This window comes from Annulohypoxylon truncatum (genome assembly GCF_022578515.1).
Source record: "Annulohypoxylon truncatum strain CBS 140777 unplaced genomic scaffold F4807scaffold_5, whole genome shotgun sequence".
In the NCBI taxonomy this organism is placed as follows: domain Eukaryota; kingdom Fungi; phylum Ascomycota; class Sordariomycetes; order Xylariales; family Hypoxylaceae; genus Annulohypoxylon; species Annulohypoxylon truncatum.
Genome location: NW_025953791.1, coordinates 116,572 through 142,951, shown reverse-complemented (window position 1 = coordinate 142,951; position 26,380 = coordinate 116,572). Strand labels below are relative to the sequence as shown.

Here is a 26,380-nt window from a genome sequence, read left to right as displayed (position 1 = left end):
AATTCAATTTTAAACAACAAGAACATTCTAATAGGCCATCAATGCCATTGGGTTTGTAACTGATACTCAGGTACCTAAGGAGGGCGCCCAAATCCAATATCTGCGCTGAGATGATCTCGCTTTTGCTCAGCTAAATGTTGGGGAAAGCACCGCTCGGAACTGCCATGGTCAGTAAAGTGGCTGATGAACGACATCTCGGACTGCCGAGTCAGAATCTCGACTCAGACTCAAGTTTTAAATGACGGGTGATTCATAACCCTGTAATGCTCACGTACAACTAAGCGTACCAAATGGCGACGGCGAAAATGCAGAGTCCTAGATCGACCAAGTTATGGAATTAGCCAATGCTGTCGTCGGATGGACGATTGAAGTCTGAAGAATCCCCGAAGCACTCGGACTTGGCTGATATCTAGGTGGATAGGCATGTATGTAAGCACGGAAATTCTGCAATGACAATAGGAGGCTTACGTACTTCTTTAGGTAATCAATTCTCCAATTGTTATGGGTACAACTAGGTAAGCAATCGCGACCGGTTAAACTATCTAAAGGTTACTTGACGTCACAATATTCTTAAATCGACGACCCATTGCCATATTCGACATTGCCTCATCATGAAAGCTGCCTAGGTATATATGAAAGCTGCCTAGGTATATATTGTGCCGGTTGTCTCGAAGAGATATATCCACCGTATTATCTTTTACTTCCATACTACGTTTTGGAGCGGAGTGTGCAGTCTATCGGGTTAATCTACCTACTTACAGCCAAGCTGACCACCTGTGACCACCTAAGGAGCCAACGCAGTTCATTACGTACGCATATTTTCCGGCATAGAAAGATATTCATATATTCAGCTCTCTATTTCTATTTGAAGAGACGAGAAGGACAGCCAAATAACTTTGGCGTTTAATTTGCGACTGAGTCCCGGAAACCCTAGATATTTGTTTATTGGCGTTGTCAAGGAATCAAACTATTCGATATATTATCACAGGGTGCGGGCCAAAATTTGGATTAAGAAGCACTAGGTGGATCATATGGCTACATACACCGCCTGAAACATAATTGTCACAAGTATGTCCATCAAGGTTCCCAAGTAGCCCACGATGCCTTGATAACTGGTGTTCTGCAGCTTCAAACCAAGTCTAAACCAATCAATGGACATTGACGAACTGCCACGAAGGGCCTTTCTTTTCCTTTACTCATTTGGTGCGGGCACTTTGGAAAAGGTCGGTGAGTTGGTCCGACTCAGCCGGTAATAAGAGTATTTGATTCGAGTCTAAATGCGCTGCTGACGTGCTCACCCAAATCAACTCAAAACCAACCCTGAGTTTACCTGGAGAATTATAATAAATAGAAAGGGTCCATCAAAAGGGTGATTCGATCTTAATCTGATAATCTGAAGTCGAATTGACTGAGGCGCTAAAACGTCGATACAACCCTGCACAGGTCCTATGGTGCCGTTCATGCATCTATTCGCGGCATTTCTCTGGTGAGTCCACAGCGGGAACTAAGCCGTCACCTCAGGAAATTTAGAAAAGGACCCTAATGACCAACCCCTACTACCTCGTATGTATGCAGGGCGTAGATCATTGGACGATTATGTTGTTAAGCTAACATTTGCCTTTGAAGGGTCTGTGCAAGGCTGGATGGTATCGTCGGCGGACTTGAGGGTTTAAATAAGGCGTATGGTTACAGACTTTAAGAACAATGAATGTTTAATGAGAAATATAGATGCTCTTGGCACCTCATAATGAACCCTCAGAAACTTGTAATGGATGTTGGCCAATTCTCGACTCTCAGCCTCAGAGCCTCATCTCGGTGTGGTCGGAAAGCAGGAATAACCTTGATGGACGCCGTAGATTTATATGGAGCCCAGTTTCCGTTTATTACTAACTGTCCTAGCAAGATTGGCCATCAAGGTGCCCGTCGGAGCAGGGCTTGGCAAAGCTTGGCATAGCATCATAAGTCAGCTGGCCAATCAGGTAAGCCCTAAAGACAGCCTCTGCGCCTACCCGCGGTGTTACATAGGCGAGTAGGTAGCCACCTTTAGTGATCGACTTCTACACTAAATAGAACCTTCCGTCTAACATCTGCTCTCTCATCACAAACTTCCTAGATTCTCGCTACGGCCGTTTGTCTTCTCCCTATATTCTCCTATTGTATTTCTTGAGACTTCGCCTTTATATTCTTTGTTAGGATATTATACCTCGCCTCTTTAGAACAGAACTTCCAAATTTGCCGAAAGCGTCTTAACCTACCCATAGTTCCACGTGCTGGTGTTACGGGCATTACCAGATCATCGGGTCGCGCACTGCATCTCAACTCCATGTTCTCATAACCATCTTTTATTTAACCTGTCGAGGGAGGACGGGCTGCTGCTGGCACAAGGAGACGTCGTGCTGCAAGATTTAAGACAAAATCTGGCCCATCATGAAGGTAGCTGAGGTCGATAATGATACGAGGGGATGGATCATGTGCCTAGTGAGCGGCGTTGGTGGGTGACATCAACCACATGCGCTCCGCCGTGTTCGCCTGATATACTCACTAATTCTACTATAGCTTGCATGATAGGATCCTGTATCATCTACGTCGATGAAGTCGTACGGCTTTTCCCCGGGCAGAAGGACTTCCGAATACAAGACAACAATACCTTTCTCGCTTGTTCATTAAGCTTGAGCTTCGGCGTCATGGTAAGTCCCATCCTCCAACGGAATCATAATTGAAATTTTGTGGACGAGTATCTAATCATATGACCCAGATGTTTATGTCATTATACAGCATGTTGCCCGAAGCAAAGGATTATCTTAAAAAGGGGGGATTTCCGGACCAGGCAGCGGGCTTCATCTTGATTGGATGCTTCGTCGGTGGTTTCGTGGGAATACAAATACTTTCGAGATTATTTCACCAATTTCTACCCTCACATGTCGTCGATTGCGATCACAGCCATGACGATCATGCTTTAGATGGCCACAACCATTCAGATGAGAATGGCTTTAGTCGAAGGTTATCATCTCATGCTCATAGCGTTGGTAGGCGCCCCCAGTCTATGCATGTCCATTTCCACGCTCCAAAGCACAGTGCCGGCGAGAATGGACATGCCAATGAAATTACGCCGCTACTCTCTAGGGAAGTCTCAAATGAGTCGCATCCTGTACGGCCGCTGAGGAGAGCGGAGACTGCCGGTCCTACAGAGACCGGCCCTCATGCTATTGTGCGCGGAACTCGAAGTCGGACTGCGACGTCGGACAGACGACCATCGATGTTGCAGAAGCGGGTTATGTCTTTCGTGAAGGATACCAAACCGAACTGCGACGAAGCTGGCCCCTGCTATGGATATTCGGATCCGTGTGGCCAAGAATGTTTTAAACACCTTTCCAGCCGATCCGGGCTCCTATCCCGAGTCGGTACCACTTTACTTCGTACTACTACTACGGCTGGGCATAGCGACTCGTGTATAGATACCGTGGAAGAAGTTGGCGACCACGATAGTTCTACTCCTGTAAGTCCTACGTTTCGGTCGAGCCGAGCACATTCCCATGACCCCGATCACCACGAGAACGCATGTTTCTCGGAGACATCCGAAGACCTCGAATCCCAACACCATCACCACGTCGCCGAAAATGCGTTCTTGTCTATTGGTCTACAGACCTCCATCGCCATTGCGCTGCACAAGTTCCCCGAAGGCTTCATCACCTACGCCACGAATCACGCGAATCCGTCTCTGGGTTTCAACGTGTTCCTGGCGCTCTTCGTACACAACATCACCGAAGGCTTCGCGCTCGCCCTACCTCTATATATGGCGCTGCATAGCAGACTCCGCGCCATGGCCTGGGCCTCGATCCTCGGGGGCCTGTCGCAGCCCCTCGGCGCTGGCATCGCTGTGCTATGGTTTAAGCTGGCGCAGCATCATTCCAACTTCGCCCCCGACGCCGTCGCCTACGGCTGCCTCTTCGCGGCCACCGCCGGCATCATGGCCTCCGTCGCCCTCCAGCTCTTCGTCGAGAGCCTGAGCCTGAACCACAACCAGAACTTGAGCATTCTGTTCGCGTTCCTCGGCATGACTCTGCTGGGCGTCAGCAACGCTTTTACCGCGCACGCGCACTAGCACGGAGTCAATTTGATCTGGAAGGTACAGACGTGATGAGGAGGGGGGTGAAGAAGATGAGGAGAAAGTCTGTGCGTCTTAAAAAGAATTATAGGTAGCTGAAAATCCTTTCCTTTTTTTAATCTTGGGTGGCTGGGTAGGGTACCTAGGTAACATTACTGGACGGGCATCGGGATCGGGCTGGTGGTTAAGGGTTTATCGATTGGCGGCATCTTGCATGCTCGGGCGTCCTTCGGTGGTCTTCTTTTCGCGGGTTACGAGGTCATGTTGGCGATGTACAAATGGGGAACCGTGTAAGTCGATCGGTCCGTCTGCGCTGTAAAAATTCGTAAAAGGGGCAGAGGGACTTGGTTGTAGCATGGTTCCTCTCATGCATAGGTACAATAACCAGGCTTAGCAGCATATTATAGTGTCATGGTAATGGTATTGGCTCGTACGAAGCCTGAATAGCGACTAGCACAACACTTCTCAATCATATTCGTATGGTCTAAGTACGTGATATACGTGATATACGTAATGTACGTGGTATACGTGATATATGTATACAATTATTGACATCAATTCGAGGAGGTATATGATAGGTACATAAGTTAACTTTTCTCTATGTACCTTATTTGCTAGATATGTAGGTAGGTACTTGCAAATACGGATATATCATATATCCATCTCGAACGCACCGAGACCATACATATATGACCAACTTGGACGGAACTTCACCCCCTACAATCCCCAACCTACAAGTTACAACCTACTCCCCTCCCTCCCCGTCTCCAACAACGCACCACTCATCAAGAACTCCTCCCCCCCACCGGCGGCAGCAGCAGCACGCGGCCGTCCAAAAAGCACCATCTCGCGACCGCCGTTGGTGCCCCACCACGCGACGCCGACGGCGCCGCGCTCAACGTCCATCTCGCCGCTAACCAAAACATCCCAGAAGCGGCGGCGGGCGACCTCGCGCATGGCCGGGTCGGCGACGGCGTTCATGCTCTCTGCGGCGCGCGTGAGCCACTCCTCGACGGCGTGGAGGGGGAGGTGGGGTAGCGCATCGATGATGGCGAGGACGAGGGCCGACTGCTCGGAGACGGGGCCGGCCTCGCCCCCCTCCTTCTTAGCGCCGCCAACCCCGACGGCGGCGGCGGCGGCGGGCTCGTTCGGCGGCGGCGGCAGGGGCTGCGTCGAGGCGGAAGCGGCGCGGAACCGGAGAATCTCGAGCAGCGTCTCGGAGAGCTCCGGCTCGGAGGCCGAGATGGGGAAGGGCGGGCTGGTGATCTGCATGACGGTGCGGAAGGCGAGGCGGAACTGGCGCGGGGAGATGCGCGACGGGAAGGAGGAGAGCAGGGCGTCGATGTAGAAGGGGATGAGGGAGGCGGCGAGGGGGCTGTGCTGCGGACACGAGAGCGCTGAGAGCACGGATGAGTGCGCCGACTCGAAGAGTTCGAGCGTTAGGGATGATGGAGGCATGTTGGCGGGGCTGGAGAGCCAGGAAGTTGTGGGAGAGAGGTATGCCGTTGCGGGCGTGATGATAAGGTTCTCGCACGCAGGTGTGGGTAACGAGAATGGGAGGTGCTCCGCCGTGTTTAGGTAGAAGAGGCTTAGGGCTTGGATCGTTGGTGATGGTACCACATTGCTTGTCGGAGGCGGTTGAGTGTCTTGGAGGAAGGACACGCAAGCATCCGGATAACGTGTGATAATGTCTAGGGAAGTGAGGTAGGTAAACTCGTACACCTGAAATGAGCCTGCCCCTTGCCGTGTGGAAATAAAGGATAAGTTGCGTAGGGTGTGCAACGTCTGCGCAGCTACGGTCGGGGCTATCGCATCATTCCTCATATACGGATCCAGGAGACAACGCCCGACCATAGGCTGGAGGGAAGCAACTACGGCGTACATGATCTTCTTGAATAGCTGCCATAGTCTTAAATGGGGGCCTTGGAGCGTCTCGAGCGAGAGAGCTGCAGCTTCTACTGACAGGTCGATAGCGGAGAGGGGGCAATGGGTCCATTTATCCAACAATCCAGCCGTGAAACCAAGTAGATCTTTCTGGGCTTGAAGCACTATATTGGGGTCGGTGGTATGTTGAACAGCGAATGGTACAAGCCGTGATAGAGGTCCCATATTCTGGGTTAAAGGTCGATTCTCAAGTATCTGGAGTCTGGTGACGGAGTGTGAATTCGTACGCCATGATATAATCTTTCCTGGAGTAATATCTCGCAAAATGGATGAGATGAAGTCGCCATGTTGGAAGCCTTCATCTCCGAGCATTGCTTCGATGATTGCTGGTAGGAGGACGTTTCCATTTAATAATTGTTTGGCCGAGTCTGATAGGAGAGGAACCGCGTATGTCAATGCCAGAACGACAGCACCACGCCCCAGCGGCCCCGACTCCTGGGGGTTGTGTAGAGCTAGGTTTGCAGCTGTAGTGACGGCTCTTTCGAGCATCGACCGTAAACTCCACGACAACGATCTTCTATCGTCACCCTCCATACCCATCAGAACACCGGTTAAGACCAGCGTATGTTGCCATCTACTCGATCGATCATCGGCCCCCTTCGCGATTGCACGTGCCCAATCTTCGCTACTGACGCCACTTCCTACCGGTATCCCTACTCTTGAATTGTTCGCATTCTCTAGCTCATTCTTCCGTACGTGGATGGCGGCGGTGTTGTACACGCTGATGATACGCAGACAAGTACGTAGTCCGTCCGGGGCCTGCCATATTGAACGCGCGGTAAGGAAATGTGAAGTGAGTAGAGAGAGATTAAGCGGATTGTTTAGATTAGTTAGGAGGGTAGTCGTCGTCCCGAATATCTTGTCCGTCTCGACCGGATTGGGAACGTCATGATAGGCCCGTAGGACCGTTGTCAACAACCGATCGGCCGGCATTTTCGCGTCTCGGATTTCGATTTTCGATCTTCGAGAACCAGTGTCCTACGCACCGAAGACTCTATACCTTCATTTCATTATTCGTCGAATGAACCTTGAAGGTTGTCTGGATTAAAATTTATGCTTAAATGTCGGTAATGATGGAGTGTTAGAATAACAGCAGTCGTCGTAGCTGCCCTGTATCATATGGAAGCTTAGGTAGGTGGACACGCTAAACGCTAGCTGGCTAGTCGGCATACCGTCCGAATTTTACCGAGGCACGACGTCAATTGAACCTAACTTGTTCCCTGTAGTGGCCCCGACCGCGGGAGCTTCCCGCCGTGTGGCCCCTGTCATTCCATCTTTCAGCTCTGAACTCCACAACCTCTTTGTAAATGTCGATTTTAATGGAATCAACCTGTTTCGAGTGAATACCACCATCTTAGAATATTGCCCATTTTGGGGGCAACAACCTGAAGCGCCAGATGGCCACAATACCGTGAGCAGTTGAGACTTCTTAGATATACCTAGTATATGGTCATGCTAACTATAACATGCCTACAGTTCCGATTGCCATAATTACCCTCCCGAGAACTACCGAAGTCCCCAATTCCCATCCCTCTGCTGGCCTCCTCAAGACCCCTTCTGCTCCTTGTATACAATATGGGACTCGTGGCGATACACCCTTCTCTGGACTCTGATCCTCTACGCGCTGTTTCACCTCGGTGCTACCGGTATCGCCTTGTCCATGCAGATTGGAAAACCGCGAACGGTATGGAAGTACTTGTTGGTCCTCCCGCTTGTCTACGCTTTTGTCGCGGGAGTTGAAGCTTTGTTTACCGGGAGTATTGTTGGGCTAGTGTATGCGTCCTCCTCCAATCCCGTTCCTATGTCTCGGTAATTGACCTTGTGTACGTCTCTAGACTCGGCGCTGTCTACATTTCCGGATGCTACTCGATGCCGACGTGGATACCATTCATCTGGGGATGGATAAACACCTTGGTCTTGATCGTCTCTTCTTTCACGATACAGGGAGGTCTATAGGGCTTCGCTTCTTGCCGATTTGTCCTAGACCTCCAAAGACCCGAGAATAGCTAACCCGAAGGTACTTTTGATGTGGCACCAGTGCGTAGTTATGCTACGAGAAGCCATATTGAACGATAACAGGTATTCCTCCGTTCTTCGACTGCTGACGGCAACAGCCGACGATGAGCAAAACTTTGGGACTATTGTCGACCACACAAGGTTTAGAACTAAAGTATATGTTCTTAGGCCCATCGGTACGAATAGAAAGCTGACAGATGAAGTTAGGATAATTAAAATATGATCGATATCATGGGGTTTTTACTATACTAGCCTGGTTACTTGGACCGTACCACGACACTGGCGTTTTTCTTGAGTGTTGGCATGGGAAGAGGGAGGGAGTCTTGAGATATCCCAAATTCATAGCAGCAGATGTCATAGGAGAGAGTAAGCCGGTAGTATAGTGATACCGCATTCAACAAATGACAAGCTCGCCAAGGCGGATCTGAGGATTCTGGAACGTGCCACTTGTTCACTTAGACTCCGTATGAATTCGGAGGCGAAGGCCTGACATATATGCATACATTTTACGCAGCAAGGTCACCAGCCTACGAATTCCTTTTAGGGAAACCGGACTACCGTGTAGAAGAATAGAATTAATCCATCCCGAGACATGGATGCTTTCTTCATCTCTCATCTCTCAGTGTCGAACAATATACTTCAGTGCTAGGTATGTATCTACTGTCTACTAGGTAGGTACACATTTTGATAACTTCACAGCTGTCACATGCAATTGTACTGAATTGTATCACTTAGGATCATTACTGTAACCCGGCCTTGCCCGGCATTTCAAGGTTTAGGCCGCAATTCCGTAATATGATATGACATTGCTCAATATTTATTTGCTATATATAGCTTAAGCTACTAGGGTGTTATAGAGTAAAGTTACGAACTAAAATGCAAACTCCCGCTATACGTCATTGTAGTTGATATATGCTGAGCTACTGCAGGCACGTCATCTACTGCGAAGCCTATTCCATTTTTCGAAAGCGGTGTGGACTTTTGACGGGCAGAAATACACCGCCAAATCGCTATACGAACCCGTGGAATTACTATTTTCAAATACTAAGAACAAAACAACAACGAGGTCTGTTCTCACTTACCTAAGCACCTACGAATCATGGATTTAATGATCCGACTAGCTCTCCTTTGTCTTTGATTCTGAGTACAGAAAATCCCGAACAATCAAAAGGGAAGAGACCCCTGAGCACCACAATGGAGTCGCCGCCGGATAGGTAAGTTTTACTTTCTCTGTTTCGATGACTTACCATCAAACCCGCTTTTTTGGGCAAACGGCGTTGGCATTCACTCTGGATCTGCCCTCACCCGCGACGTTTCTTATCACCGCTAGGTAGATCCAGTAAATTGTGTCAGCTCTCATCGCGCCAACATGTCGTCACCCTATGTATCGTACCCCACGTCGACGCCGACGCCGACACCGACTACACCTAGCCTTACCTTGCTTACCCCTCTTCACGAGCATGATGAGAACGATGTGTCTTGGGCGACGGGTTTCAATACTCGCCGTCGCTCTCTGGCGCAGCTAGCTTCTATAAACACCCGTGCAAGCGAAAGAAGTGCTAACTTGCTTCCACTTCTAAGTCCCGTCGCGCAAAGCGCCCAAATGCATCCCGAAAGGGCTTACCTCTCCGGCCAACCGAAGTCCCTTGAAGGCATTGCGATACGCTCGTTCTGCCTCGGTATAGCGCTCGCTTCATCCGTAGTCGCCGTGTTATTGACTCTCATTCTCACCTCTTCCCCTCTGTGGCGCCTACCTTTCTTCATCGGCGCTTTGTCGACCTTCCACTTTCTCGAGTTTTGGACGACCGCGAAGTACAATACTCCTGTCGCGACTATTGGTTCGTTCCTCCTGACCGCAAACTGGCCGGCGTATGCGATCGCACATAGTGCGGCGTTGCTAGAATGCCTCGTTACGGGAGTGCTGTTTCCGAATAGGTCTTGGGCGCCATTCTATAGCGGTCACATTATCTTGCTGTTGGGTTTTATCCTGGTCTTTGTTGGTCAATTCGTCCGAAGTGCAGCCATGGTCCAGGCCGGCCAATCATTCAACCATACTATTCAACACCGGAAGAAAGATACCCATGTCCTAGTTACCACAGGTCTATATTCGTTCCTTCGCCATCCAGCTTACTTTGGATTCTTCTATTGGGGGGTAGGGACGCAGATGGTCTTAGGGAACCCCATATGTTTCGTTGCTTATACAATCGTCTTATGGCAATTCTTCTCCAAAAGGGTAAAACACGAGGAGGCATTGCTTGTCCGATTTTTCGGGGATGACTACGTTCAATATAAGAAGAGGGTTGGAACACTCATGCCCTTTGTTGGGAACTGAGTAGACTGCCGCCGTTATTGGTATTAGAGAATGGCGTTTAGGTTGATGTCTATGGGTGGACTTATGATACCCTAGTTTCATACTCTTTGAATAAATCAAGACAAGTATTACAATCATTCTATATTACGTAAAATGTCATGAATAATAAGACTTGGACTAAGAGGGGATGGAGCATGGTTCATGAATATTTGATACCATCGTCAGGTACATGCATATATGCATTTACCAGGTATTTATGTCATATGAAATGTGTATATGTGTTATTACTTGTCTACCGCATATTTAAGTACCGAACCTCCATTATCGATAGGTGCTGTCAGACTTGAGTGGACCCGCTAGTACGTAGCCACTCGAAATTTAGAAGGCCACGATTCAAGACGGGAAAGTGTAATTCGTTTGGACAGCTTGCTTAACTGCGCTTTCTAAATTTAAACAATTCTGTTCAACCATTCAACCATATAAGCAACAACTCTCTTTTTTGACGACCACGGCTACAACACAACATATTTTGAGGTCTCGTACGTTGCTTTTATTCAAGACCCTGTCGTAGGGCTAGTCTGCAACATGAGTTCAGAGTATTCTTATGACGAACAGGGTCAATTCTACCCTTTCTTCATCTTTACTCTGACATCTATCGTCACCCTCCCTCTCACATACAGCCTTCTCGCGCCGAGCAGAGATGTCGTTTCCACCGCACCGCGAGTACAGACCGACTACAAACCTGAACATGCCGACCTCATACAAGCGCAGCGTACCGCGCAGAAGCGAAAGCAGCGCAAGGTCAAGCGCGCCATCGCCGTCGTTCTAGGATGGGCCGTCATGGCCGGCATGCTATACCTCATCATCACCACCCAACGGACCACGGCCAAGATATGGAACCCATACGACATTCTAGGCGTCTCCGAGGTTTGTCTTCTGGGAATTGCGCAATCGTAACACTAATACTGACAATATTCATCGTAGTCAGCAACAGAGAAGCAGATTAAATCCCACTACAGAAAGCTGGGTCTTAAGTTTCACCCGGACAAAGCCAAGCCCGACGCAGCCAAGAACGAGACCGTCGAGTCGTTGAATGACAAGTGGGTTGATCTCACCAAGGCATACCAGGCTCTTACCGACGAGGAGGTTCGCAACAACTATATCCAATATGGCCACCCCGACGGCAAGCAAAGCTACAGTATTGGAATTGCTCTGCCTAAGTTCATCATATCCGAAGGAAACGGAAAATACGTTGTGCTTGTCTATGCTTTACTTTTAGGAGTGCTGTTGCCTTATTATGTTGGATCATGGTGGTATGGCACCCAACGCATTACCAAAGAGGGAGTTCTTGTTGAGAGTGCCAACAACCTTTTCCGCGAATATTCCGAGGATATGGATGAAGGAGACCTAGTGACTGCTCTCAGCGCTGGCAAAGAGTTCCAAGAGACCTTGAGAGGAGACAAGGCCGAATCTGGTCTTGCGACAATCGAAGCGAGAATCCTGGCTGAAGGTCAAATCACACCATTTGCTGGTGGACTATCGGTTAAAGACAAGGAGAAGTTGGAGGATCTTGATAGCGGCGTGAGGAGAAAGGTCCTGGCTCTCCTTTGGGCTTACCTCGGCCGTGTAGAGCTCGATGACCAGGCTCTGAACGCTGCGAAGTACCTGGTCGCGCCTATTGCACAGAGTCTCTGCGATTCATTCAGGGCGATCTCGCTCGCATATAGCAACACTCGTCCAATCCTAACTTCGTACTATACCAGTCAGCGACTCATCCAAGCAATACCACCCAACGCATCTCCGCTTTTCCAGCTCCCCCACTTCACCCCCGCGGTGGTAAAGGCTGTTGAAGGCGACTCTAAAGTTCACTTAAGCATTCAAGACTTCATGGATCAACCTGATGCACAACGTCGAAGTACTGCGGTTGGAAAGGGGCTTCTGAGCGAAGAGCAGTACAAGACGGCAGTTCGCGTTGCAGGACAGCTCCCATACCTCCGAGTTGCCAAGGCATTTTTCAAGGTTGCTGGTGAAAGATTTATCATCCCGTCCTCTTTGGTTACACTGGTTGTGAAGGGCCGAGTTATACCACCTGGAAGCACAAATGTCCCGGAGATTGACGAACTTGATTTGGAGGACATCGATCCGGCCGAGGACGACTTAGATGCACTCATGGGACGCAAGAAGGCAGTTAAGGATGAGAATGGAAAAATAACTTCCAAAGAAGAGTCTAAACCCGTACCACCACCGCTCGCATTTGCTCCTTATTACGCTCGCGAACAATCACCACGATGGCACGTCTTCCTCTCAGACAGCAAACAGGGGAAGATGGCAGTACCTCCGTTTACCTTTACTACTTTTGACCAGCCTCTCTTCACTGACGATGGAAAGCCGACTTTTAACATGCAGACCTTTAAAGCTCAATTTGCTGCACCCCCACAAGCAGGTACCTATACATTCATCATGCATGTCATCTGCGATAGCTACGTTGGATTCGACACCAAGATGGAAGTTAGCCTTGTTGTAGAGGATGCTAGCAAAGCGGCAGCAATGGCTGGCGAGGATGAAATTAGCGAGCCGGAAGAAGGTAAGCTCTCCGCTATCCGAGATTAATGATCTGACCTACTCTAACATCGATATACAGACTCTCTTGCCGGACAGATGAGCGCTCTCAAGGGCGGTAGTGTTGCAGGCACGACAAAGCCTAAGAGACGAAAAGATGACGACGACTCGGATGATGATGACGACGAGAGCGGTACCGAGGAGGAAGAAGATGATACTAGTGAGACGAACACCGACACCGAACCCGAGTCCTAGGATACAAATACCCTAATGGATCGTATCATGAATCGGGACTCTTAATAAAACCTACCCCTACCCTTACTCCCCTTGACTAGACTGTGGTGTTTGACAGGAGCATCTCAGTTCCTATCTTCTCTCTCGAATGTTGACTGCGAAGTCACCTTCTCCCCGATGATGGATGGTACAAGTGTAAAGTTAGTATTGTGCGAAAAACAAAAAGAAAACGCGTACGAACGCTACAGCAGCATGGAATTGGCGTCGTGGCGTTGGGAGGGTATTTGCGATAGGCGTATAGACTATAGCAAGTCCACGCTTTGCGCAGATTATAAGTTTAATTCTGATGTTCAACCTGTGCCTTGTGTTTTTGTGAGGGTCGTGTTTACTTCACGTAGTTTTCTGCTTTCTGCTTTCTGGTATCATGGCAATATGGTAGGTACCTAGGTAAAAGGAGATTGTTATGGATTTAGACCTATGTAAGTTGTCTTAATACCTAACAACATGTCGATCAAGGTCTATCCACTTCGAATATATTTGAGTTCCATTCTTCATCTACATCTGATCATCTACATTCATTCGATCCTATTGTCGTTCTATATAATTAGAAACAAGGCATAGACTTTCCATCCGACGCCCCCCTAAGGCCATCCCTGAAAGCAGAAAAAGCCACGAGCGTCTTCCTAAATATTTGAATAATGTATTCATGTAAGTTTCTGGTTTTTATACGAGGATACTTGATGCGGTATACACTTAAATACGTGGGAGAAAAGCGCCACGTTCGCCTTCCCATCTGCACTGATTAACCCTCTCCATTAACCTTACCGCACTCCCGGCCTTCTCTCACCAGTGGTAAGCCAAAGCCTGTAATTATACAATAAATAGAACTTCCCCTTCCCTCGACTCCTCACTCCTCGGCCCCGTTCTCGTCGTCACTAGCGCATGCCAGCTTGATATAGATCTACTCAGCAGACCCTGACCCCGCAAACCTCAACCCCCTTCCCCTCGACGTACGCCCTGCGGCCAAAATAGATCTTCACCGCCGCCCTCACGAACTCCGCGTCCGCCGCGCTCCAGACATCGAGACCCATGCGCGCTACGGCATCGCTCTCGATGCGGATACCTCGGGCGTCCATCTCTTCCTCTCCGGAATCGGGGAGCAGCGCCGCGTCGTCGCTGTCCTCTTCCCCTTCCTCCGCTACGTCATCGTCGTCTTCGTCGCTAGTGCTCTCGACTATATCAGCCAAGGTCCCCAGGATCTGCGTCGTGAGCCTGTGGAAGTATGTGATGAGCGTGAGTTCCGCGCGCGCCTCGTCCGGATCGGCGTGTGCGGAGGAAGCGCGGCGCAGAGCCAACGAGGCGATAGACGTCGAGAGGTCCGCCGAAGCGCGCGGGCCCTCCATCCGCGTCGAGGACAAGTCGGCCAGGAGCTCTGCCTCGCGAGCGCTCTCCTCGGCTCTTTCCGCGCGCGCCTGCTCGCCGGCCGAGGCCCACCACATGAACCCGTTATACGCGAGCGCGGTCCAGCTCAGGGGCTCGACGACCTCCCTCTCCTCGGCCTCGTCGAGGAACGGGTCGTCTACCTCTTGAGCCACGGTCCCTGGAGTCGTGGGCGAGGTGCCGGGACTGGTAGCCTGTAGGCGGGCGAGCCCGGCTTTGAGGGAGCGGAAGCGGCGTAAGTCGCGCTGGGTCGCTTTGATGGAAACGCCTTGCGGAGCCTCGATCTTGGGCCAGACGTGGCGTTTCGCGTTGGAGGAGAAAGGAGCCGGCATGGTGACGAGGACGTCCCAAAGTGTATCTTTCTTGGCGAGGATGCTGTCGGTCGTACAGGCTATCCAGCCGGTCTCCACCTCGGCCTCATTATCTGAGGGGTCATTGGTGTTGGGTTTGGACTTAGAGTCTTCGATTAGGAAGGGGATGTCGTGGACGCCGATGGAGAAGAGTGGTCGTAGGCGATGTGGGGGTGAGCTGGAAGATAGGATGTCAAAGGTTGGTTGGGGGATATTGGATAGAATAGATATGTCGTAAACTAGCTTTGTCGTTAGTGATGTTATAATTGGCAGTGTGAGATTAATTGTAACAAACCGAAATTGCAGGCTTCCTGTACGGGTGCGTGGCACGATATTAGAATGCGCTTGCGCAGCAATGCAGCACGATGTATTGGAAATATTAGCGGACCGAATGTGTCTAACAACTTTGTTAGGCTCCAAGCAGGATGGAATGGCGATAGTCTATGGCCAGGCGCAAGCAAAGCTGCTCCATCAGAGGCCGAACGATTCCTAAGGTGGCCCTTGGACAACTTCGAGGGCGTTTGGAAAGTGACTGTGGGAGATTCGATGGATTCACTTGGAATAGCCGACTCTTGATCAGCCTGACACTTTTGCCAATAATCTTCCAACAAGCTGATATCTTTGTTATCCATAGCAAGCGCCGATGCTATCGCTTTCAAACGCTCGGCATGTCTCCAAGCTCTTCCTAATCGACCATAGCTCAACGGCACCAGCACTCCCACGGCGAGCATCCTGGCATTGCGCACCTCGCTATCCTCAACGGGCGCATTAACGAACGCGCTCAACCCCGCATACCCGTCATGCACGAAATATATCAGATCCTCAGAGACAGTATGTAGCCCGGACGGAAGGGACTTGTACTCCACGACGCCCTCTAGCTCGACCCCGGGTTGTGCAGCCTTCCACGAGATGGTATAGCCGGCCTTCACGTCGAAATTGATCAGGAAGAGGGCGGATATGGGAGGCAGATCGGGCAAGGTAACGGGTGTCGCGACGTTGGAGGTGGAAGGAAGCCGGACTTGCAGCTCGGGCTGGCCGCGGCGGGATGCCGCCATAGCTTTGGTTGGGAATAGACTCCCGGATTTGCTCTGAACTACGATTGTCAATTTATGGTCGACATCCACAACAGCATCGTTAATTGGCGTTGCACAATTGGATATGTGGTGTTGGGTTGGGTGGATGGGATGAAACGGTCTCGTCGCGCCGGTTGGTGAGTTGAGTTAGGTGCAACGGCCTCGGCCCGTCTCCTTCGTTTCGTTCGCTGATAGATGACGCTATGGCCAGAAACACCGTGGGCCGTGTGGGGTACATCATTGTGATGTGACGCCAAGGGATATCACGTGGCCTCCCTGTTAAGTTAGAATCTAGTAACAACTTAACTTTCTATGCCTTAAAGTTTCCTACAGACGTTTCAGTCCACTTGGAACCTGTTATAAACGTACACTAGAAAGAACAATCAATTCGCTGTTCATTTTCTAAGTCGATTGCCGTTACCTAAGACTCTAAGTACCTCCGAGGTGGTCCAAGAACGACCTGAAATGAATAACCTGGCGGGGAACAACGCATCTATGACATCAGAATTGTCATTGCTATTATCGATTGTGGTGATTCAATGTGGTTTACTTATAGTAAACATGAATGTAAATTGATGACTAAATACATTTCTATAGGATAGGCCACAGAAATGACTAGGTAGGTCATACCGACGTATATTCGCCCCAAGATACAATTTGTATAAATATACATCATTTCGTGGCCTTGGCCGTCTTAAGTCTCTTTTAGACTAAACACTCTATATCTCATCTTCATATGCAAAGCTAAACACTATAATACGGTTTATCTAACTCGAATACATGAACCATAAACCCCATCCCCAACCCCTATCTTAGCCCCTATTCCCATCAAACCCATACACAGCCATGACAACCCATCAACACCCCCATCACGTTCCCGGAGGCCCACTTACAGCCGAAGACAAAGTCCTCGAGACCGGCGCCTCCATGATCCAAGACTTTCAGCCCGTGAAGCAGCTCTGCGCCCACCTGAACGCCTTCCACACGTACGCCGACGAGCCCGGCCGGTACGTCGAGGCGAACCACTACTGCGCTCACCTAACCGAAGGTAATCCCATCTCATTCCCTTTCATCCTTTCTATCAAACCGAATATGTAAGTATTTACACAGCTCACAGACGTCCGCCAATGCATCCTCTACGACAGCCCGGGCCCCAACGCGCGGCTAATCGGGATCGAGTATATGATCACCCCCAAATTCTACGCCACGCTGGACCCGGAGGAGCGGAAGCTCTGGCACTCGCACGTGTACGAGGTGAAATCCGGGATGCTCATCATGCCGGGCCCCACCACCGTCCCCGGGGCGCAGCAGGCGTGGGAGGCCGCCGAGACGCAGGAGATGAAGCACGTCATCGGGCTGTACGGCAAGGTGTATCACTTATGGCAGACGGACCGCGGCAACGCCTTGCCGTTTGGCGAGCCTAAGCTCATGACGAGTTTCACGGCCGATGGTCAGTTCGACTTCGAGAAGGCGGTGGCGGATCGCGATAAGAGGTTCGGCAGCGATTGGAAGCGGAAGAAGGAGTTGAGGAAGGATATCGAGGTGCCTCAGATTCACCCAGACGCTGATGCGGCTTGGAAAAGACGAAATTCTATGTAGGTACCAAGGAAAGGAGAGCAGAAAGGAGTGGGTATTGACCAATTGTCTCTACTCTCACTTGCTATGTGGATATTACGCTTACTAAGAAATGATTATTGACTACAGAGAATAGCTAAGCTTAGGGGTTATCGCGCAGCTTGCTTTAGGTATTCTAATTAACACTATTCGTTCTCAGCATACCCTCTTCGAAGCTCCATAACAATGGAGATATGACAACGCGGAAACCGACATAACTAGCCTACAAGGCGTATGCAAGAAAGCTGTAAGTCACCCATGCCTGAGTTATTAGGGTCGAGTATCTTGCCGTTGTCGTATACCGCCAGGCTGCCGACATTGTCAATGCAGTAAATTCATCGAAACTCCTTCCGTATGTCCCGACAGCGTGAGCTAAGGCCTTGGTGTTCAGGAATAAAGTTGTCATGTTGATGTTTGTTATATCGTCCTCCGGCTGATGGTAGTTTTCGTCATATGGATACCCGGCTCTGCCTCCGAATAATTCTTCCTCTTTTTCGGTTTTGAGTCCATCGGCACCGCTAAATAGACCCGCAAAAGGTATATGAGCGTCGAAGAATGTGGCATAGTCACTACGGTTGGTGATTCTAGTGCTCATGATCGATTCCGCACCCTGAGCCTCAAACCCGTTCACTAGGGTCGCCTGGGCGTCCTTAGAGCCGAGGGGCGCAACGCTCTCGTGCCGGAAGGAGGTGCCGCTTCCATCGTAGATCTTCAGCGCACCGTTTGGCGAGCCGAGCATATTGGCATCGAGGTAAAGTCGAATTTTCCGAAGTTCTTCTGGATAGGCGTTCTGGACAAAATACTTCGAGCCTATTAAGCAGGGTTCGGCCGCAGTCCAAAACGCAAACTTGACTCTTGACTTGGTTTTGAACTTCGTGACCTGGGCGGCTACCTCGAGAAGACTGGCAATACCGCCCGCATTGTCATTCATGCCTGCGCTCTCATCAACCGAATCGGTATGTGTCCCAACCAACAACGTCTTTTCGTCGTCGCCACATTCCTAACTTGCGAATACGTTGTGGCTTTTGAAATTAGCGATGGAAATATCTCACTATTTGATATTACTAACCTGGAGACCCATTGAAGTTCCGAGGAAACCCTAAAAAGATCAACGTATAACGGAGGTTCCAGGTTCATTATGTCGCGCAGAGCCGTTTGTGATATCCTGACTGACGGGACATTAAAGCGACTCTGTTGACCTAGATTTGGAATGAGCTGCGCGTCCTCGTAAATTATAAGGGCATCTGCCCCGACGACTTGGGCATATCTAGATTTGAGAGAGAAAGAACATCCATCTCCATTAACCAACACAATCGCCCCCATGGATTCGAAAGGATAGTCCCACTAGTCATATCAGCGATCATGATTAAAACTGGCCACTGGACTACTCACAAGATTACATCCATCCTCTGCAACTACGACGAGACGATGTTGGATTAGCGTTACAGAAGGAGACCATCCGATTGGATCGGCTGGGAAATGGTCGCCATTCACACTCAGAACGGCATCGCTGTTGACTGGCATCATTGCTTCGACTTTCTGAGTTTCGACGTAGTACCCTAGGTTGCGAAGTTCGTCTTTGATGTACTTCAAAATCCAATTAGCTACCGAAGAGGTTCGTATGCGTGCTCATTTATCAAACTGTACCTCGATTGTTCGATTATGGCCAACGGAACCAGCCATTCTACTCCCATTGCTTGCGTCAGCGATGTCTTGCAGACGTTGTAGATGCCTGCGAATATTGTCTTGCTCGATAAGAACAGGAAGTGCCTGTGACATCTTGTCAGCTTCATCTCATTTTAGTTAGCTAGAACCGCACATCTGAAATCAGAACCCCCGTGCAAGGGTCTTCGAGAGCCCATCCTGCTCGGGGAAATGCTAGAAAAGCCGCAGCTACGAAGGCGCACAACGTTTTAGCTGATACCATCCTGAAAGGGATTGTGGAGTCAAGCTGAATACTGCTCCGGGGAACAGGGTGAGCGTTTCGAGGTATAGCGAAGTTAGGGATGGAAAGGGAACTGGATATAATGCTGAATATAGTAGATTGTGTTTGACAATAGACCTATCATATAACGCTATAGTGGGATTTGATGAGTGGAGCTTGTAGTCGTCTGAGGTTCACATCGTCGAAAATGTAGACGGGATTGGCAAGAGAATAATATAGACTGAAAATGGGAAGATGGGAGATATAGCATCCTGGTTAGCTACTAACTAAGTATCGAAGCTCTTTCCTCCTAACCCCTTAACTTAGTAAATCAAGGAAGGCTCATACGAAGCTAGAAAACTTGGAGGAAAACTAGGAGTGTCGCAATCCAGAACTAACTCCTCTAGTTTCAAAGGAAGTCATGGTTGGAAGCGTTCGATGCCTTCCATTGGCATATCCTAAGACCAGACGTTTAATTCATAATCCGCAACTGCTGGAAAAAGTCACTCAAGATTGACTGGGGCAAGATAATCTGCTCGAACAACACAATGTGAAGACCTCTTTCACAAAAGTCGACTAAATCTTCTCCCATTACCTACTAGTCATAGAAGGGTGGATTCGGTATTGCTGAAAAGATGATCAAGCGGGATGAGATCCATTTTGAAAAAGCAAATTTCAGAAGCGAGCCAACGGCTTTGTGCAATAATCCAATATAAGCTATCGCATTAGTTGCAAATTCTTATATCTTATTATCTGCATATCTGCATAGCCGAGCGGCTAAGATTGGTGTACGACGTCGAACTTCCCAACCAACCTCTCCTTTACGTTGTGCCTACACCTGGGTGTCTCTGAACGTACCTATCCAATGCAAAAGTTTGCTAAGAGGTACGCGAGATCAAGTTTCTGATAAGGACTCTTCTATTGGCCTTAAGACTCGGGTATATATCCTTTCGGTGCCTTCTATTCTTCCCCGAACCAACCATCACCCATCATGATTCGCCAATGCTTTCCCGAGAGAGAGCAATGACGAGCACTTCTTAACACCTGTTTCATTACCTACGTAGTACCCACCTTGTTTTTTTATTGCTTCATTTGGAGTCTCCAAATCCCATAACAGGGCGGATGGCCACCAGAATCTCCCCGCAGGGTCAACAAGCTCCCCGCACCTAGACGATGCTCCTTTGGGTATTTGATGACCTGGATATATCTGCCGAGCCAAGGTTCAGGGACTCTATACAGCTTAGTCCCATGACATAGCCGTTACAAAGATGGCAGCGGAGACAAGGCTACTCATAAGCTCGGAACAGAGCTCATATATATTCTAAGTTAGCTAGCTATCAGGCTGACAGTCGTATACGAATATATACGGGAGTCTTTGGAAACTCGCGTTTGACCACATTAATTATTATAACTTGTCCCGAATCACTATGACGTCCGAGCTAGATGAACTGAAGGAGCAAGTCTCCCTCCTCCGAAAGGAGGTCTCGCGTATCTCAGACGAAGCTGAAGTGCGGAAAGTCCACTTCAAATATGGCTACTATCTTGACAAGTGTCTATACAACGAGGTGGGCGAAGCAATGCCATTACCCAGCCTGTCCCTATTAATCAATGTGATTTCAGGTTGTGGACATGTACGCAGATCATCCAGACACTTATGTCGAGTTCCTTGGATCACGGTATCGAGGAAAGGAAGGCGTGAAACGGCTCTATAACGGACGCTTCCAGCAAACCTTCGTCAACGGCCGCAACGGACCCGTTCGTGGTTTTCTACTCGACCATATCATGATGCAAGATATCGTCGACGTCGACCCCAGCGGAACGCACGCCTGGTGCCGGATGCGCGCTCTCATGCAAGCCGGGACGCACAAGTCCGTCATCGACATCCACCCGCGCGGGCACGTTCAATGGTGGGAAGGCGGGCTCTACGAGAACGAGTACATCAAGGAGAACGGCGTCTGGAAGCTGTTCCGGTACCGATACTTCCCGTTCTGGCATGCCGAGCACGAGAAGGGCTGGTCCCTGACGAAGGAGAACTACGTCCCGTGGCCAACCAAGACGTATCCCGAGGACCCCCTCGGACCCGACGAGATCATCGAGCAGAAGATGCTCTGGCCCGATACGCGCGTCGTGCCCTTCCATTACCCGCACCCGGTGACGGGAAAGAAGACCGCCGACGACGACCTGCGCGCGCCGCTCTATGGCAAGGACGCGAGCACCGCCGAGGCACCGCTCACGCTGGCACTGCCGGAAGGCCAGAGCCGACCTGGAGCGGGGAAGACCTGGGAGAGCGAGGGCTCAGTGAGGGTTCTGCCTGATCTGGTTGAGCACGCGTAGAATGGGTGGTGGAGGGTTGCATACATATAGCCTAAAGGGGAATAGGGGAGAACATGCCTAGAATCCGGGGTAAAGAGACCATGTTTTCGCATGAATCGACCCCACTTCCCCAATGTCTAGCTTCTGTCATCTCGTAGCAGACTTGATTCTAGAGTATGTAGGTGAAAGGCTCTGTCGAATCGTATGGTCCAATCCCTGTCGTGTCCCCGTAGATAACTGCCGACCGCGTGAAGATCGTGTCCGCTTCTCCACACCTTAAATAGTTCTAGTGAGTCGAGTTATACTATGCGGTAGTCATGTTATCGTACGCCGTCGGGATGTTGAGTCGGCCCCGACTGCAGCAAGATGATCCGACGTGGTATTTCACATGAGAACGATAACGTTCCCGAGAGAGAGGTCTCGCAATCCAATCGTCTACTTGCAATTACTAACTAAGCAGGCGTAACCATGGCGCATCTTGAAGCTCTCGCCCCCGAGGTATCGCTATATCCGTATAGCAATGGGAAGAGGACGGGAAGTCGGGTTAAGTTCCCAGATACGCTTGCTTTCTCGGGGATGAACAAGCCTGCGCGCTTCGAGGGAGATATCGTCGACCTTGAGGTTACGGGGGAGATCCCTCGCGACATCAATGGGACTTTCTACCGCGTGCAACCCGTAAGAAAAAAAACCTCGGCTTCGAACGGTTCATGAGATAGGTTGCTAAAAGGTGTTTAGGACCATCGGTTTCCACCAATGTTCGAGGATGATATTCACTTCGTAAGTTGGCTATCGACTTGAAAGCCTGTATATGACAATGGACTGCCACTGACATCCGAGCTAATAGAACGGAGACGGTACGTCGAGAGATGCTGTATACTTGGAAAGAGAACAAGTCTGTTAACAAGCAACTGCGTAAACTAGGCGCCGTGACGGCAATCCAGATCAAAGACGGACACGCCAACTTCAAGCAGCGGTACGTGCGAACGGACAAGTTCCTCAAAGAAGAAGAGGCGAAGCAAGCTCTATTCGGCCGGTACCGAAACCCGTACACGGACAACGAGAGCGTCAAGGGCGTCATCCGCACCGTCAGCAACACCAACATCACCTTCTGGCGGGGCATGCTCCTAGCGAGCAAGGAGGACGGCCCGCCGTACGCCATGGACCCCGTGACCCTGGAGACGATCGGGCGCTACGACTTCGAGGGCCAGATCACGGCCCCGACGTTCACCGCGCACCCCAAGTTCGACCCGGATACCGGCGAGATGCTGTGTTTCGCGTACGAGGCCGGGACCGACGGCTCCGACTGCGGGGTCGACGTCGTGAGCTGGACGATCGACGCCGACGGCCGCAAGACCGAGGAGCTTTGGTTCAAGGCGCCGTTCGCGGGCATGATTCACGACTGCGGTATCTCGAAGAATTACCTCGTGCTCCCCCTGACGCCGCTGAAGATGTCGCTCGAGCGGCTCAAGGCTGGTGGGAATAAGTTCGCTTGGGACCCTAACGAAGACCAGGTCTACGGCATAGTGCCGAGACGCGGCGGCAAACCCGAGGACGTAAAATGGTTCCGGGCTGACAATGGTAAGTCTACTTATATATCCGGCAGACTAAGCAAAGTTGGCGCAATGTTTCTAACGAAGCACCACAGGTTTCCACGGCCACGTAGCAGGATGCTACGAAAACGAAGACGGACACATAATCTTCGACCTGACCGTCGCCGACGGCAACGTATTCTTCTGGTTCCCACCAGACGGCGAAGAACCCGATCTGGCCGGACGCCAGCGCCTCAGCAGCCCGACGTGCCGGTGGGTATTCGACCCGTCCGCCAAATCAGGAACGCGCGTCGCGCCGACGGTCGAGTGGACGACGTCGGGCGAGTTCTCGCGCATCGACGACCGGTACGTGACGAAGCAGTACTCGCACTTCTGGCAGCTGCGCGTGGACCCGTCGCGGCCGTACGACTTCGCGCGCTGCGGCCCGCCCGCCGGCGGGCTCTTCAACTGCATGGCGCACTACACCTGGGACGCGTCGGACCCGCGCAAGGCCGGCAAAGAGGACGTGTGCTTCGCGGGCCCGACCGCGACCTTCCAGGAGCCGGTCTTCATCCCCAAGGACGGCGGCGCCGAAGGCGAGGGGTACCTGGCCGCGCTCAAGAACAACCTGGACGAGCTGCGCAACGACGTGGTCATCTGGGATGCCTTGAACCTGGCGAAGGGCCCGCTGGCGACTTTGCATCTGCCGCTGAGGCTCCGGCTCGGGTTCCATGGGAATTTCGTTGATCATAGAGATATCGAGGCCTGGCAGGAACGGAGGGCTGGCGACTTGGGGCCGGTCCAGCCGGCTAAGGAACCGCTGCCTTGGCAGAAGGCTCTTGCGGCGAATGGTGTTGGCGATCGTCAAAATAGCGCCTTGAACGGCACGACGAATGGCGATGGGACTAACCGATCTTCGTAGGAAGGAGCCCCTCAGGCCTTCGTGAATGATAACTTATTTCTATGAGCAAGTATGCTAAAGTTGTTGGATAATCTAACCATGAATCGGATATAATTAAACGTCTGTCGCTTGTTCCCGAAGTTGGTAGATATAACTTGTGTGTCCTAGTAATTAGGTCCTGTGTGAATACCAGTACTAATAGGAATACGATAACACTTACGTATGATAAATATCATTACATTCAATTACATACCTAGGTAATTTACAAGTCAGTCTGGTAAATCAGTGCGGAAATAAGAGGTATCGTCAACATCATTATCCCTTCCCAGATAGAAGCCCGCGTATACATCCAACAGGCGAATCCATGAACGGCCGCATAAGCCGCAACTTTCGAGACCCTGGCCTCGTACGAGATAATATAAAAGCGTCGAGCCTTTCAATTTCTCCGCCGTCCTTCCCTTCTTCAACAACTCGATCTAATTTACCGTTGTCAAACGCTATCCCGTGCCACAAGAATATGCCTAGAAGCTGCGCCTTTCGAATTAGCGCAACGCGTCGGGCATCCCGAGGCAGTTTTGGAATGCTTGAAAAAAGCTCAGCCCAGAAAAGCTTTCGAAGATGTTTCGCTTCGGGGTAATATACGAAATGCCCATCTCTATCTTCTCCTAGAAGTTCCTGTAAGCCATACATGCCAATTCCAAACGGAAGAAACTCGCCCTCCGTCCAATCGACCAAACCCGTAAGTTTTCCAGATTTTGGATCTACCATGATGTTCGAAGGTAGGAAATCACCATGACTCAGAACCCAAGGTAGAGCCTCGATTTCCGATAGATCGAGAAGGATCGATTTTGCGATACCGCGGAAGCGAGAAGGGAGCTTCTTCGCCATGAGCTCTAATCGCCACCGGATTGACGAACCGACCGTCTTTTTCTCTTGGATACTCTCATTGTTTTGCGCATAAGCCCAAGTCGCTGCCTGTAGGTGAGCGAAGTCTCTCACCACCTGTACTCGTTGTGACCTTCCCAGTGCGAGCTTGGTTTCGGTACGAAGATCCATAAGTGAGACGCCCGGTATCCGCCTCATAGAAAAGACATAGAGGCCAGTACCTTCTAGCTCCCCAAGTAGTTCCGTTTCGGGAGCCAAGGGACCAAATATTTTACAGGCAGTGCTTGTGATCCCAATATCAAGTTTGTGGGCTAGTGGTCTGAATTGAACGACAGACTCCTCCCCGACAAATACTGTATAAGAACAGTAACCCTGGAATGGAGCTGGCCGGATCTGCTCGGAATACCTTGATCTTACGAACGCATCGCAGTCATCTTTGACGCTTGGGGGTAATTTGCACCGATCGAAGAATTGAGCGAAGGAGACGCCGGAATCTTTCGGTTCATTGGCCATCGTGCTGTTCATCGGCTGGGTCTCATCAGAGTAAGTTTATCATAGTGTAACTAGCTACGGATGAAGCTGTGGGATCAGATATCCCTCAGCTCAAACTTATATGAATGCTAGAAAGCTAGACAGCCAGCTCCAGGGTTAGCCGCACCATGTGGAAGAATAGCTGGATGAGGGGTAGCGTCAGGTTAGCTGATAAGCCCATCCAGCCACGCAACCTTCCCTGCGATCATTATGTAAGGGGGTTGGAGATGCTTAAAATGGGAAGCCCGGTGAGGCCCCCCACGTGCCGCATATGCAGAGCATGCTAAAGGATCGCGCCATCGCCTGCTAGGTATGGTTTGAGGCTCAGGACGAGGCTCAGGACGATTGGCTAGGCTAATAAGACCACATGCATATCACGGCGGCTATGCATGTAGGTGAACCAGGAACTTTAGAACTGCAAACCTGCGGCGTTTGTGAGATACTGCAGGACGCAGTTGACCGATGTTCCCCGGGTTGCTTGATACTCTTTTCATCTCAAGTCAGGTGAGTGGGGTTATAGCTAGGGATAGTTAGGAATAACTCACTAATAAACTCGTGATGTTCCCTTAGGATGAGGCTGCTAGCTGAGGTGAGCTGAGTCGAGCTGGGCCGCAATCTTTCAATTCATCGGGGTCAGATGGCCTAAGTACC

The 26,380-nt window shown here is 50.4% G+C and overlaps 11 protein-coding genes across 11 annotated transcripts; 7 read left to right on the top strand and 4 right to left on the bottom strand.

The window, feature by feature from the left end:
* The first annotated feature begins 2,019 nt into the window (after nt 1–2,019).
* On the top strand, nt 2,020–4,577 carry F4807DRAFT_411970 (Zinc/iron permease). Its single transcript, XM_047996737.1, has 3 exons — nt 2,020–2,491; nt 2,557–2,687; nt 2,756–4,577. Exons 1-3 carry the CDS (start codon nt 2,428–2,430, stop codon nt 4,100–4,102), a joined length of 1,542 nt encoding a protein of 513 aa, XP_047857406.1. The 5' UTR covers nt 2,020–2,427; the 3' UTR covers nt 4,103–4,577.
* Nucleotides 4,578–4,619: 42 nt separating this feature from the next.
* On the bottom strand, nt 4,620–7,463 carry F4807DRAFT_303658 (peroxin 8). The gene has a single exon (XM_047994966.1). It carries the CDS (start codon nt 6,980–6,982, stop codon nt 4,844–4,846), a length of 2,139 nt encoding a protein of 712 aa, XP_047857405.1. The 5' UTR covers nt 6,983–7,463; the 3' UTR covers nt 4,620–4,843.
* On the top strand, nt 7,307–8,715 carry F4807DRAFT_411962 (uncharacterized protein). Its single transcript, XM_047996736.1, has 3 exons — nt 7,307–7,460; nt 7,526–7,822; nt 7,885–8,715. Exons 1-3 carry the CDS (start codon nt 7,447–7,449, stop codon nt 8,003–8,005), a joined length of 432 nt encoding a protein of 143 aa, XP_047857404.1. The 5' UTR covers nt 7,307–7,446; the 3' UTR covers nt 8,006–8,715.
* F4807DRAFT_411959 (ICMT-domain-containing protein) lies at nt 8,716–10,513 on the top strand. Its single transcript, XM_047996735.1, has 3 exons — nt 8,716–8,736; nt 8,801–9,279; nt 9,647–10,513. Exons 2-3 carry the CDS (start codon nt 9,260–9,262, stop codon nt 10,395–10,397), a joined length of 771 nt encoding a protein of 256 aa, XP_047857403.1. The 5' UTR covers nt 8,716–8,736; nt 8,801–9,259; the 3' UTR covers nt 10,398–10,513.
* A 247-nt stretch (nt 10,514–10,760) lies between these two features.
* On the top strand, nt 10,761–13,627 carry F4807DRAFT_411957 (Sec63 Brl domain-containing protein). Its single transcript, XM_047996734.1, has 3 exons — nt 10,761–11,303; nt 11,361–12,960; nt 13,018–13,627. Exons 1-3 carry the CDS (start codon nt 10,962–10,964, stop codon nt 13,188–13,190), a joined length of 2,115 nt encoding a protein of 704 aa, XP_047857402.1. The 5' UTR covers nt 10,761–10,961; the 3' UTR covers nt 13,191–13,627.
* An 86-nt stretch (nt 13,628–13,713) lies between these two features.
* On the bottom strand, nt 13,714–16,302 carry F4807DRAFT_411949 (uncharacterized protein). Its single transcript, XM_047996733.1, has 2 exons — nt 15,255–16,302; nt 13,714–15,198 (listed from the first exon to the last, which is right to left on the bottom strand). Exons 1-2 carry the CDS (start codon nt 16,012–16,014, stop codon nt 14,135–14,137), a joined length of 1,824 nt encoding a protein of 607 aa, XP_047857401.1. The 5' UTR covers nt 16,015–16,302; the 3' UTR covers nt 13,714–14,134.
* On the top strand, nt 16,284–17,793 carry F4807DRAFT_411942 (DUF1264-domain-containing protein). Its single transcript, XM_047996732.1, has 2 exons — nt 16,284–17,080; nt 17,150–17,793. The coding sequence occupies exons 1-2, from the start codon at nt 16,879–16,881 to the stop codon at nt 17,629–17,631; spliced, it is 684 nt and encodes a 227-aa protein (XP_047857400.1). The 5' UTR covers nt 16,284–16,878; the 3' UTR covers nt 17,632–17,793.
* Nucleotides 17,794–17,869: 76 nt separating this feature from the next.
* Nucleotides 17,870–19,425, bottom strand: F4807DRAFT_456963 (uncharacterized protein; the record flags this gene model as incomplete). Its single annotated transcript, XM_048000969.1, has 4 exons — nt 17,870–18,646; nt 18,724–18,990; nt 19,039–19,233; nt 19,294–19,425. The coding sequence occupies 4 exons, from the start codon at nt 19,423–19,425 to the stop codon at nt 17,870–17,872; spliced, it is 1,371 nt and encodes a 456-aa protein (XP_047857399.1).
* A 1,356-nt stretch (nt 19,426–20,781) lies between these two features.
* F4807DRAFT_303456 (SnoaL-like domain-containing protein) lies at nt 20,782–21,962 on the top strand. The gene is made up of 2 exons (XM_047994964.1): nt 20,782–21,135; nt 21,191–21,962. Exons 1-2 carry the CDS (start codon nt 20,998–21,000, stop codon nt 21,902–21,904), a joined length of 852 nt encoding a protein of 283 aa, XP_047857398.1. The 5' UTR covers nt 20,782–20,997; the 3' UTR covers nt 21,905–21,962.
* Nucleotides 21,963–22,128: 166 nt separating this feature from the next.
* Nucleotides 22,129–24,481, top strand: F4807DRAFT_303450 (carotenoid oxygenase). The gene is made up of 5 exons (XM_047994963.1): nt 22,129–22,558; nt 22,619–22,660; nt 22,728–22,737; nt 22,805–23,461; nt 23,529–24,481. Exons 1-5 carry the CDS (start codon nt 22,352–22,354, stop codon nt 24,332–24,334), a joined length of 1,722 nt encoding a protein of 573 aa, XP_047857397.1. The 5' UTR covers nt 22,129–22,351; the 3' UTR covers nt 24,335–24,481.
* F4807DRAFT_303474 (uncharacterized protein) lies at nt 24,482–26,223 on the bottom strand. The gene has a single exon (XM_047994965.1). The coding sequence runs from the start codon at nt 25,721–25,723 to the stop codon at nt 24,629–24,631; it is 1,095 nt and encodes a 364-aa protein (XP_047857396.1). The 5' UTR covers nt 25,724–26,223; the 3' UTR covers nt 24,482–24,628.
* Nucleotides 26,224–26,380: the final 157 nt, after the last annotated feature.